The 13,035-nt window shown below is 42.8% G+C and overlaps 1 protein-coding gene across 1 annotated transcript in view; it reads right to left on the bottom strand.

The window, feature by feature from the left end:
- ZNF185 (zinc finger protein 185 with LIM domain) overlaps nucleotides 1-13,035 on the bottom strand; it is a 45,956-nt gene that overhangs the window by 32,086 nt on the left and 835 nt on the right. The window contains exons 2-8 of the mRNA XM_075836653.1: nucleotides 12,414-12,536; nucleotides 12,053-12,151; nucleotides 11,220-11,288; nucleotides 8,114-8,236; nucleotides 7,865-7,963; nucleotides 3,662-3,727; nucleotides 2,450-2,506 (exon numbers count right to left, since the gene is read on the bottom strand). Coding sequence (XP_075692768.1) covers nucleotides 2,450-2,506; nucleotides 3,662-3,727; nucleotides 7,865-7,963; nucleotides 8,114-8,236; nucleotides 11,220-11,288; nucleotides 12,053-12,151; nucleotides 12,414-12,536 — 636 coding nt within the window. The remainder of the gene's footprint in view (nucleotides 1-2,449; nucleotides 2,507-3,661; nucleotides 3,728-7,864; nucleotides 7,964-8,113; nucleotides 8,237-11,219; nucleotides 11,289-12,052; nucleotides 12,152-12,413; nucleotides 12,537-13,035) is intronic.

The raw sequence follows: 13,035 nt of genomic DNA, 5'->3' as shown, positions 1-13,035 counted from the left end.
CAGATTGCTACCCCCAGAGTAGTCTCCGTTGGCAGCGGCTGACGTGGACAGGCAAAATATAAGTGACAGAAGACTAGATGTGTAACGTCCACAGCGGCGGACTGTCGTTTTTACCTGCCCCCCGACGGCCGCAGCCATGGACGCTGCACTGGTTCCCGTAGGGTGCATGTGCTCGCCTCTGGTCTTAAAGAGCCAGCGCACAAACATGAGTAAAATCTGTAATTAGCCCATAATCACCCTGGACTATAAAAAGGGCTCTGCCCTTTTACTCATTGCCTGAGCGTTGTTGTGTTTACCCATGTTAGTCTTAGCAAATGGTCCCTCAGTGTTATCTTGTTCCCGTGCCCTGCTACCTGTATCCTATATCCCGTGCTATATCTGTTCCTGTGCCTTAACCTGTTGGATTTGTGTTGTGCCACGGTCATGCCTGCTGATATACACCACGTCTGGTGTCTACAAGTTCATCTGTGCTGAGCCTCAATTACTCCATTACCCTAGTGGGTCCACATACCCACGGAAAGTGACAAGATGCAGAGTCCGTACTAGCGAAGGTCAGGATAGGCGGCAGACAGTTGTCATGGTAAGCAGGCTAATGGTCAGGGCAGGTGGCAGATAGGACAAGGTCAAGCTTAAGCAGGGTCAGTAACAGATATTCCAATGAAACAAACAGAAGAGCAGTACTAGCAAGCTGGACTGTGAAAGCTAATTGCTCAGGCATGGAGCAATGGGGAAAGTACCTTATGTATCCAGGAAACCTGGGTGGATATTAGCGTGTGCTGGTCCTTTAAAGGTGGAGAGGTCAATGCGCAAGCACTAGGAATCTACCAAGAGGAGAATGGCGGCAGAGCAGTCCGTGTGCCGGGTGGCCAGGAAGAACGTAGCAGTGTCGGTCCAAGCAGAGGACATGTCTGAGACTGGTAGGTGCATGGTGGGTGAGAGCGAGCGGCGATGGCCATGACATGTACCATGAATATGATATATGCGCTGAGGAAAAGACACTAGGGAGGGCACATGGGGCACTTGCTCTGGGGTCTCTACTACCTTGAGGAAGTATGGGGGCAACTCATACCCCACTTGTTCCCAGGCTGGTCTTGCAATCCACCCAGCCCAGCATTATTTTAGTTACTTCCCTAGCAGTTACCATTTATGAAGGTAATGTGTACACCGCTTACCTTTGGGACAACCACCTCTCAAGAAAATGGGGGACCCCTGATGGCTGTTTGCCAATCCTATACAGCTGAGAAGAGGTGGAGAGGTGGTCACACATGCATATGGATCTCTCGTTTGAAGTCTAAGGGAGTCACTGTCTTGGTTGTCTCCATAACACCCATAGAATTAAGTGCAGAGGGCCACACGCATGCATGACCACCTTTCCTATATATGGCTGCAGTAGGGAGTCAGGTGGGCTCGCGCCTAGAGGTGAAATGGGGAGCCCAGCAACCCGAATCCAGCCCTGTATGTGATGTATATCTTATCTCATTCAGCATTTAACTTGTAAAAGCTTGTTCATGTGACAATCATGTGACTGGTAAATTAGAAAATATTAGAGAAGCACGACATGGGGGAAAAGTCATGAAATGAAGTCGTACAATCTTAACCACCATGTACACCTTTTATTTTAAAAAACCCAAATGATTTCAAAGGTATACATAGCCTTAGTGAAATTCATGACAGAAATGTTCTCACTACTGCCATCTAGTGGAACTAGAATATAGTGCAAAGCATAAAAAGTAACTATAGCACAGTTAGAAATTACAGGCACAAATGGAAAATCCCCTTTAAGGAATTAAACCCTAAACATGATCATAGACAAGATGACCATTGAGGTGATCTGACCAATAACAAGCAGATTGATAAGTGGTGCCTCTATGGTGATACAGCCGACAGAAATCTGCCCCATTAGTCCGAAAATCTTCTAACTCATTGTCAATGCAACTGCTCTGTTTTTTTTTTACATTTTGGAACATTTTCTGATGATGGCCAAAAAGTTGTATCAATGGCGACCCTAAGAACCTACAAGGATCGTCCAAATGCGGTAAATTATTCCAAGATATCTTGGAACCTCCATGTTGTATCTGCATTAGAGCTCTGATATGGTTTGTGTATTTGTACCTGTATTAGGTCTTTTAGCCATGTCTTTAATTGCATTGTACAGCGCCCCAGAATATGATGGTGCTATATACTAATGATAATAATAATCAGTCCTCCAGACTCCCTAATAAATGATCTATGTAAGTGCTGAGCTTGTTAGGACAGCTGTAGAAGAACAGTGCCAGCCTCTGGATCTCTATGTTCTTGTGAAGACCAGTGCGGTGCGGAGATGCCACCAGCCCGTTTGCAGGGAAGATGATTGTTGGTCCCCAATATTGACTTGGGGTGTTAAGGTGCCACTTATTAGATGGTGGGAAACGGTTATCATTATTAAAGTCCACATTCAGTTATAACTTACCTGGTGTTTGTATTGTTATCCAAATCAGACCAACTGATCAGATCACGCTGGTTATCTCTACAATATATAAATATACAATGATATAAAACACCAAAACAAATACTATGTCATATTTAACAAGTTATTATAAGAAATATTTATAGGATATCACGGGGAGCGCTGTGATCCTGAGAACAAAGGTGTATGTGTAAAGGATTCCAAATGTCCCATAGGCCCTGTTCACATGGCGCGTATAAGAAGTGTATTTTGGCGCATTTTACGTGCCGAAATATAAATTAAAAAAAATGTTTCATTAGGCTTCACATTCAAATCAATGGGAAAGTGCACAGTTAGTACATACAATGTGTATTCAAAAAAACACGTTGTGTAAAAAAAGAAGCATCAGGTCAATTCTTTGATGCGTAAAATGCGTCAAACGTGCCTAAATTCAGGCCAAAAAACACGCAAAAAGTGTGTGCAAAATGCTTCAAAAAACACTTGGAAAAACCGTCAAACTGCCTGTATTTTAAAAAGCGATTCGCAAGGGACGCTAGTGTATTTTACACGTTTATTGAGTGCCGTGTGAACATGCCCATACTCTTTAGTTGAAAGTGACTAGGCATACGTAGTGGTTGGAATGGGGGAACAAGACCCAACTGCTTAGACATATGCCACAAATATCTTTCATGGGTATACACCTTTAAGAATAAGGGTATGTGCACACGACAACGCCAAATACGTCTGAAATTACGGACCTGTTTTTAGGAGAAAACAGCTCCTGAATTTCAGACGTTTTTACAAGTGCACGCGTTTTTCGCGTCTTTTACGGACGTAATTGGAGGTGGTTTTCATTGGAGTCAATTAAAAACGGCTCCAATTACGTCCCAAGAAGTGTCCTGCCCTTCTTTGCCGCGGGCGTAATTTTATTGTGTAATATATTGGGTAGGGTACGCCCTTCTTCACTTCTGCAGACCTTGGAGTAGATCAGACCGCGGGGTTGGCGGAGGGGGGGGGGGGGTGTACGATAGGCCGTGCCAAAACTTTCTCCCAAGTGTAAGTTTCCTTATGAAGATGTGATCAGAGAAATTATCCTTTTTGGATAGATGAAGCTCCAAGCCATTAGTAATATGGTATAATTAAACTAGGTCCTCATGAAATCTGCCGGAGGTTATACTGTTTGGCGAGATATTTTTGTTTTCAATTTGACAATTTATAGAAAGATGAGAAACCGACCTTGTCGTAACTGTTGCAGCTTCTTTTGGCTTTGTTTCCATTCTGGGCGCAGGTTTAGGGGATGCGCTGAAAATATATGGTAACAGTGAATCACTACAAATGTTTAGAGTAAGTGGGACTGAAATACAGTGAAATTCTTATAATTTGGTATTCGATAATCCAGCACTTGTTTCTAGCGTAGAATTTCACATGACAAGAAACAGAAAACTGAGTAGATGAATTAGGAAATTCATCATAAGCGTTCTCAATTTACAAGCTGAGTTTTATATACTATTCCTTGACAGTAATAATGCGGACTATTTGATAATCCAGAATATGGTCCTATTGATACCTGAGTAAAGAAATTGTATTGTGGAATCTGAACAATATAGCAATTCTTTGTGTAGCATCCACGGCCGTGGAACGCCGTTCCTACTCACCCCTTGGCGGCCGCGGCCATGGATCTGTGAGTGCTGGCCGGCATCTCCTTCCTAGGAGACGCCAGCACTCACTTCAGCTCCACTCGGCTGTGTCCTGTAGGGTGCGCACGCACGCTCGTGCCTGGCCGTAAAGGGCCAGCATTCGCACATGACTTATATTAAAATTTAGCCCTAATCACTCTGGACTATAAAAGGGGCCCTGCCCTTTCACCCCCTGCCTGAGCGTTGTTTGTAATTCACATGTTAGTCTTAGCAAATGGTCTGTCAGTGTTTTCCTGTTCCCAAGTGTTCCCGTGCCCTACTACTTGTTCCTGTATCCTGTTCTGTGTTGGTACCCACCCCTATCGAGTGTTGGCGTCGTGTTCTGTCATCGGTCACGCCTGCTGTCGTACACCACGTCTGCTGTCATCTGCCACGCCTGATACCCTCCGCAACGTGTGGCATTCTCTGCCGTCTGAAGTTCCATCTGTGCCTAGCAACTGCGACTGTCTGGACTATTCAGGTACCCTTGTGCTGGACTTTGTATTGATTAGGTACTCTGTTGTTGTTGTTTGGCCAGCTGCCTCCCTGCTACGGCGGTGTGGCCTAGTAGGTCCACATACCCACAGATCGTGACACTTTGTATATTAAAAAGTAAACAGTTTAGGACTCAGGCACCCGACCGCATCATGGCACTGTTTGGCATGGAGCTATATTAGGGCTTGCATGGAATTGCATGTGGCATGCTCCATTGGACCCCATATTAATGGGGGTAATCTCTTCTAAAATAATCGCTTCTAGATGAGGATATCTCTGTACATACAACACCCTGAATGGCAGGACACTGAGGCTGTAAGGGCCCATACTAAAGAGCCGTACAGCCGCCGTGCACTACTGTAAGGGTTCTGTGCACAGGGCCCGTACAAAGATGTAAAATGGGTTCAACAAGAAACAATAGAATTAAAGGTGGTCAGGGAATCAGGGAATTCCTTGTAAATACAGGGGGTCCCATGTTCAGGATCCTCTTCTATTGGTCAGAGTGGAGAACAGTTACAAAGATCGTCTTTTGCTCTGGAGGATCAGTCGTGTCCTGTATTACACAGACAACCCATTGATTTGAATGGGCACTTTTTAATGCTTCATTTCCCCTGTGGTGGAGCTGTATGAAAATTGTACACTTACTGCCAGGTTTCCCCACAAATTACAGCTAATTGCTGGGGGTTCCAGAAGGGGGACACTTTTCTTTGTTCACACAGTGATCTGCTTAATGCCAAAGGACCCTGCTAACAAATAGGGATCGTTCAAAGCTGACCAACTACCTAAATTATGCCACCCAACCGTCCAGGATTCAGCGGGACAGTCCCGGATTTGGCCGGGGGTATGTCCCACTGTCAACTGTATCTGTTGGATGCAGATACAGTTGAATCCAATTCAGAAGCAGGGAACCATCAGCTCCCTGCTTCAGAATTAGTTCAGAGCTGAAGAGCAGAGGGAGTTCCTCCGCTCTCCGAGAACTCAGGGAAGACCTTGACGTTACTGTCCATATATGGACAGTGACATCAGTGGCTACTCCTCGACCGGAATCCCCGTTGCCGACTCTGGCCGGGGATTCTGCTCCAGTAGGAGCCACTGACATCAATGTCCATATATGGAATCTAGAAGCGGAATCCCGGTCAGATCATCGGCAACGGGGATTCTGCTTAAGGAGTAGTCACTGACGTCACTGTCCCTATATGGACAGTAACATCAAGGGCTTCCCTGAGCACATCGCTTAAAGTAGCGCTGTGCCCAGGGAGTCCTCGGCGAGCGGAGGAGCTCCCTCTGCTCCTCCGCTCTGATCTAATTCTCAAGCAGGGAGCTGATGGTTCCCTGCTTCAGAATTAGTAGCTACTCCTTAAGCGGAATCCCCGTTGCTGATGATCTGGCCGGGGATTCCTCTGCTAGAGGAAACCCCTGAGGTCACTGTCCATATATGGAAATTGACGTCAGGGGCTCCTGCTGGAGAAGAATCCCTAGCCAGAGTCGGCAACGGGAATTCCGCTCAAGGAGTAGCCACTGATATCACTGTTCATATATGGACAGTGACACCAGGGCTTCCCTCTAGGAGCGGAATCCCCAGCATATAATCTGGCTGAGGATTCCGCTCCTAGAGGGAGTCTCAATGGCGCTATCTACAGGTGAGGCTTTGTGGCATTACCAGGTAGGGGGGCTGTGTGGCACTACTAGGGAGGAGGGCTGTGTGGCACTACCTGGGAGGGGAGCTCTGTGGCACTATCTACAGAGGGTGCTATCTTCAAGCAGGTGCGGCACTGTGTACATGGACATTGTGGCACTATAAAGGGGCACTATCTACAGGGGACACTGGTACTATGTACATGGGCACTATCTACATGGGCACTGTGTCACTATCTATAAGGGCACTGGCACTAGGGCAGCTAAGGGGGCATGATACTGTATGGGGCAGCTATAGGGGCATTATGCTGTATTGGGGAATTTGTTTGGGCATTATACTGCATGGGGGCATCTGCATGGGCATTATACTGCATGGGGGCATCTGTGTTGGCCTAAAAGGAAAAAAAATTGCTGTGACACCCTGCGATTGCCACATTAGTTGTCCTTCTTTGTGATACTTGAAATTTCTGAGGTATGCCTAAACGACTAACCATCTTCTACATCTACAATGTAACCCCCAGAAGTCCCGGATTTGGCAGAAGAGGCTGAATTAATATGTGGGCATGTTAAAAAGTTGCCCCTTTTTTGCTTTTTATAAAGTATTGACATCCTTTAATTTTATTCAGCTTGACTTGGTAGCAAGTCCAGATTTCCTAAGATACTGATGGTTCTTTTCCTAGAATGCTCATCATTTTCATTAATGAATCGTGTTCTGACACTGTCTAAACTTTTAACCCCTTGGGAAATGTTTTTGTAAGATAGAAAATCCAACACAGGTAATGTTATAGGGGGAACGGAGATGTTACTGATCTAAAGTGTGTACCCAGGTTAGGCTTCTGGTGGGAGTCAATAGGATTGTGGGAAGGGGAAATAACCCTAGTCCAGACAATATGTAACGTCTATGGCCACGGCCCGTCGTTCTGACTTACACCTCGACGGCCGTGGCCATGGACATGTGAGTGCCCTGCAGCGTCGTCCCCCAGTGAGGCGCCGGCACTCATTTCCTGGTATCGAGACTGTGTCCCGGTGGGCGTGTGCCTCTTAAAGGGCCAGTGCGCGCATAATTGCAGGAAGTCTGCAATCAAGCCCAGAATGCTACTGGACTATAAAAAGGGCTCTGCCCTCTTGTTCTTTGCCTGAGCGTTGTTCGTTACCCAAAGTTTGTCTTGCAAATGGTCTCCTAGTGTCTTCCAGTTTCCAAGTGTTCCCTGTTCCTGTATCCTGTATCCCATGCTATCCTGGTCTAGTGCCGTGCTGTTGTCGTGTTGTGCTGTATTCCACCCCTTTTCTGCTACTCCTCGCCTGACGTCTACCTGCTGCCTGGTCCCGGCCGAGCCTGCCTTGCTACTGTCCGAGTTGCCACAGGTACCCTTTCTGGACCATAGACTCTGTACTATCCCTGTTTGGCCAGCTGCTATCCCGCTATGCGGTATGGCCCAGTGGGTCCACACCCTGCATCGTGACCACAATAGGCTGCTTGCGTCTGAACTAAGGCTCTTTAATAAACATGTCTGTACATTTATCTCTGGATATTGAAATCAGACAAATACAAAGTTAGAATGTAATTTCACCACATTAGTTCAGCTATGATGAAATTTATAGATATTTATTCTCTTCTCAGGACATCTCTTACCTCTCGTTTATTGTCTCTATGGTGACTGTAGCGCGTGTTGTTGTATTTGTTATTTCAGATGATCTGCTGTTTACTCTACTGTTATCTACATCCCTGTAACTATAAATGGAGACTGTATTAGAGATAGATAAATATTACATAAACAGATAGATACACAGAGAGAGAAATATTGCATAGATAGATAGATAGATAGATAGATAGATATTACAAAGAAGATAGAGAGAAATGATTAGAACTTCAGTAGTTTACCTTTCATCTCTGATGAGAGAAATCTTTCCAGGTCCTGCCGGCACCCTCGGCTGTGTACTCTCAGTGACACTTGTGGACAGTGATGAAGATGTGAGATTCAGGGCATCTGGAACGACTTTGCTGCTTTAAATAAACAGTAGTGTGAAATGACATATCTATATCTACTATATATATTAGATAATTGAGATATTTAATACCATTTAAGAATAGTTCAGCACAAATCTCATGTGATATTGAGGTACGGAAGCTCCTGCGGCCCAACCAAAATTTGTAACAACCTCCCCCCCCAACCAAGTGCCATTTATAATACTGGTGTCTTCTTATGTGGTCTTTGAGCCCCCTCAGGCACCAGGGCCAGGGTGCGATGGCCACATCTGCATCTTATATTACTACGCACCTATTGAGGTGTCAATGTATGCCAAAGATTGCCCATTGAAAACAGGAACATGTGTTGCTATTTATGGGGCGCTGTTTGTGATCAGCCCATTCTGTATTAAAAATAACTTTCGTAAAAACACATGGAATTAAAGGCTATGTACACCTTTCAGGGCATTTTTTTTTTAAATAAATAGATTAGTCAGTGTGTTTACTGTAACTTTGTAATTTTCTTTATTAAAACATCGTTTTACTTTTGGAGATACAGCTGTTCTCTATTCTCTATACAGAGCAGCTGTATCATTCACTTTACACTGAATCGGTCAATTCATCACTTAGATGTGATCGATTACAGATGGATCCTGTGTGTCAGAGACACACGGGACCCGCCCACACCAAACCCGCAGGTCCGCGGGACTGATGGATTCAGTGTAAAACGAAGGATACAGCTGCTCTGTATAGAGGATACAGAAACAGCTGTATCTCCAAAAGTAAAACGATGTTTTAATAAAGGCTAATCACAAAGTTACACTAAACACACTGACTAATCTATTTATTAAAAAAAAAAAATTTAAAATACTCAAAGGTGTTAATACCCTTTAAGTAAAGTTAATTCCAACTTTCACACAACTTAGTTCTGTGTCACAAAATGTTATTTTATTTCACATTTTGGTCCCATGGTTAGAGATGTAGCTCAGTAGGCCATATACAGTAGATTGTAGTATGAGTAACATGTGAGGAGAAGGCTTTTTCTAAGTAAAATTAGTTATTACAATCACTTACCTATGATAAAATATTTATCAGTATTATTTTAATCTAATTGTAACGGAACCCTTTCACAACGGTGAAAAACGGAAACCATTAGCAAAGTATCCGTTACCATTGAGATCAATGGTGATGCAAACGGAAGCTAAGGTTTCTGTTTGCCTTTCTGCTGAGGGGTTCCCCCGACTGAAACTCAGACTGAACCCCTCAATGGAAAGCAACGCTGATGTGAACACAGCCTAAGGGTTGAAGTGGAAGAGGGGCCCCCTGTTCTAGCAATTGGTGGTTGTGACATTGGTTGGATCTCTACAGATCTACAGATCTCTACAGATCTAACCTTTAATACCTATACATCCAGTGGATAGCTGATGAATGATTTTCAGTAGAATACCTCTTTAAAGAAAATGGATCACCTATATATTTTTTTCCTAATTAAAACGAGATAGTGAAACATAATCTGTTTTATTTTTTTTTATTGTACATTTTGTTATTCTATTTACATGATTATGGGGGCAGCCATCTTGCCTCAGCGGCTACTAAAAGCATTTAGAGATATGCTTTACAGCAGCCACATGGACCCTAAGAACCTGTAAACAGAAGGGGATTCACTGACTTTTATAAGAAAGATTTCTAGGCATGCTCTGTGACCTGTGCAGAGATCATTGTGCAAGGATGAGTAGGAGGAGGGGAGCTGTGTCATCACCTATTGGTGGATCCAGTGTTATCTATATAGAGGTGTTACCCTTCATTGTCTTCCTGCCTGTGATGATAATGAGAAGACTGCTGAGAAGTGATCTCTACAGAACAGGAAGTGTCAGTCTATTATGAATGGTGGATCCCGTGATATCTATATAGAGGTGTTACCTGTCCGTGTAATCCTGCCTGTGATGATAATGAGATGACTGCTGAGAAGTGATCTCTACAGAACAGGAAGTGTCTGTCTATTATGAATGGTGGATCCTGTGTTATCTATATAGAGGTGTTACCTGTCCATGTAATCCTGCCTGTAATGATAATGAGATGACTGTTGAGAAATGATCTCTACAGAACATGAACGATCAGTCTATTATGAATGGTGGATCCTGTGTTATCTATATAGAGGTGTTACCTGTCATTGTGATCCTGCCTGTAATGATAATGAGATGACTGCTGATAAGTGATCTCTACAGAACAGGAAGGGTCAGTCTATTATGAATGGTGGATCCGGTGTTATCTATATAGAGGTGTTACCTGTCATTGTAATCCTGCCTTTGATGATAATGAGATGACTGCTGAGAAGTGATCTCCACAGAACAGGAAGGGTCAGTCTATTATGAATGGTGGATCCTGTGTTATCTATATAGAGGTGTTACCTGTCATTGTGATCCTGCCTGTGTTGATAATGGTATATCTGTTGAGAAGTGATCTCTACAGAACAGGAAGGGTCAGTCTAGTATGAATGGTGGATCCTGTGTTATCTATATAGAGGTGTTACCTGTCATTGTAATCCTGCCTGTGATTATAATGAGATGACCTATGAGGAGTGATCCCTACAGAAAAGGAAGGGTCAGCGTATTGTGAGGTTCAGTGGACAGTATGAAAATTGCAAGATTTTTGGATTTTTTTAATATATATAATAACAGAAATAAATCTATCACCAATAATTCTTAATTTAAACAACATGTAATTTTCTGAATTTCCTTTAATACAGGGCATGTTCGATTAAGGACTCTCATCTATAAGCCATAGTGGACAGTGATTACAAAGAGCGCCTGTTTCTCTGGGGGACCTAACATCTTCATGCATTACACGTACAGCCCATTGATATTAAAACATACTATGTAATACTTAATTTCTTCTACGGTAGCATTGCTGGCAAATTGAACACATGCTACTGGGGTCCACTAACTCATTACAGTTGATCGCTGGTGGTCACAGCCGCAGGACACCTTACGCTCAGCTTATGGAATACAGAATAAATTCTTACTTCTCGGTTCTTCTTGTTGTAGACCGGCTTTCCACTAAAGGCTTTGGTGACTCCCTGTTAGTGTCATGACTGAAAATAAATACAATTGTAAATGAGATTATATATGCTGAAACCAAAAGTAGTTGTCTGGGATTAAAAAAAAGAGATCGTGCATGTCCTGTCCATGGTCTTGAAAGGGGCTGAGCTGCAATACAAGACTATTAACAAAAGTGGCAATATTTATGGAAAAAAAATCAGACCATTTTTTGAATTCTGAATAACCCCTTCAATAGCATTACAATGAAAATCATACAGGTTTCATACTACACAACATATAATAAGCATTGACGAATCGTATAACTTTTAAGCAAAAGATTAAATTATTTTAGACACTATAGACTGGAGCTTATGGGAGATAAGGAGGAAGGAAAGATCGAATAAAGTTTACCCATGAAGTTGTATGGGTTTTATGAGATTAGAAATAATGGACTCTGCTACAGCGCCACTCTTGTCCATGGGCTATGTCTGGTATTGCAACTCATTCAAGTGAATAGTGTAAACTGGAAAATCCAATGCAGGGAACATATTGGGGGATCGGAGATGTTACTGATCTAAAGTGTTTACCCAGGTTAGGTTTCAGGTGGGAGCCAATAGGATTGTGGAAAGGGAAAATGACCCTAGTCCAGACAATAGGCTGCTTGCGTCTGAACTAAGGCTCTTTAATAAACCTGTCTGTACATTTATCTCTGGATATTGAAATCAGACAAATACAAAGTTACAATGTAATTTCACCACATTAGTTCAGCTATGATGAAATTTATAGATATTTATTCTCTTCTCAGGACATCTCTTACCTCTCGTTTATTGTCTCTATGGTGACTGTAGCGCGTGGTGTTGTATTTGTTATTTCAGATGATCTGCTGTTTACTCTACTGTTATCTACATCCCTGTAACTATAAATGGAGACTGTATTAGAGATAGATAAATATTACATAAAAAGATAGACACACAGAGAGATAGATAGATAGATAGATAGATAGATAGATAGATAGATAGATAGATAGATAGATAGATAGATAGATAGATAGATAGATAGATAGATAGATAGATAGATAGATAGATATGAGATAGATATTAGATAGATATTAGATAGATAGATAGATAGATAGATAGATAGATAGATAGAGAGAAATGATTATAACTTCAGTAGTTTACCTTTCGTCTCTGATGAGAGAAATCTTTCCAGGTCCTGCCGGCACCCTCGGCTGTGTACTCTCAGTGACACTTGTGGACAGTGATGAAGATGTGAGATTCAGGGCATCTGGAACGACTTTGCTGCTTTAAATAAACAATAGTGTGAAATGACATATCTATATCTACTATATATATTAGATAATTGAGATATTTAATACCATTTAGGAATAGTTCAGAACAAATGTCATGTGATATTGAGGTACAGAGGCGTAGTTTGAAGCTCCTGAGGCCCAACCAAAATCTGTAACAACCCCCCGCCCAACCAAGTGCCATTTATAATACTGGTGTCTTCTTATGTGGTCTTTGGGCCCCCTCAGGCACTAGGGCCGGGGTGCGATGGCCACATCTGCATCTTATATTACTACGCACCTATTGAGGTGTCAATGTATGCCAAAGATTGCCCATAGAAAATAGGAACATGTGTTGCTATTTATGGGGCGCTGTTTGTGATCAGTTCCTTTTGTAGTAAAAATAAATGTAGTAAACACATGGAATTGAGTAAAGTTAAAGGGGTTTTCAAAGTTAGACTCTTTAGCTGGCACTACTTATATCTTCTTCCTCCGTTCACATTTCTAATGCACTT

This window comes from Rhinoderma darwinii, chromosome 8 (assembly GCF_050947455.1).
Source record: "Rhinoderma darwinii isolate aRhiDar2 chromosome 8, aRhiDar2.hap1, whole genome shotgun sequence".
Taxonomy (NCBI): domain Eukaryota; kingdom Metazoa; phylum Chordata; class Amphibia; order Anura; family Rhinodermatidae; genus Rhinoderma; species Rhinoderma darwinii.
This window is presented reverse-complemented; position numbering and strand designations above follow the sequence as displayed.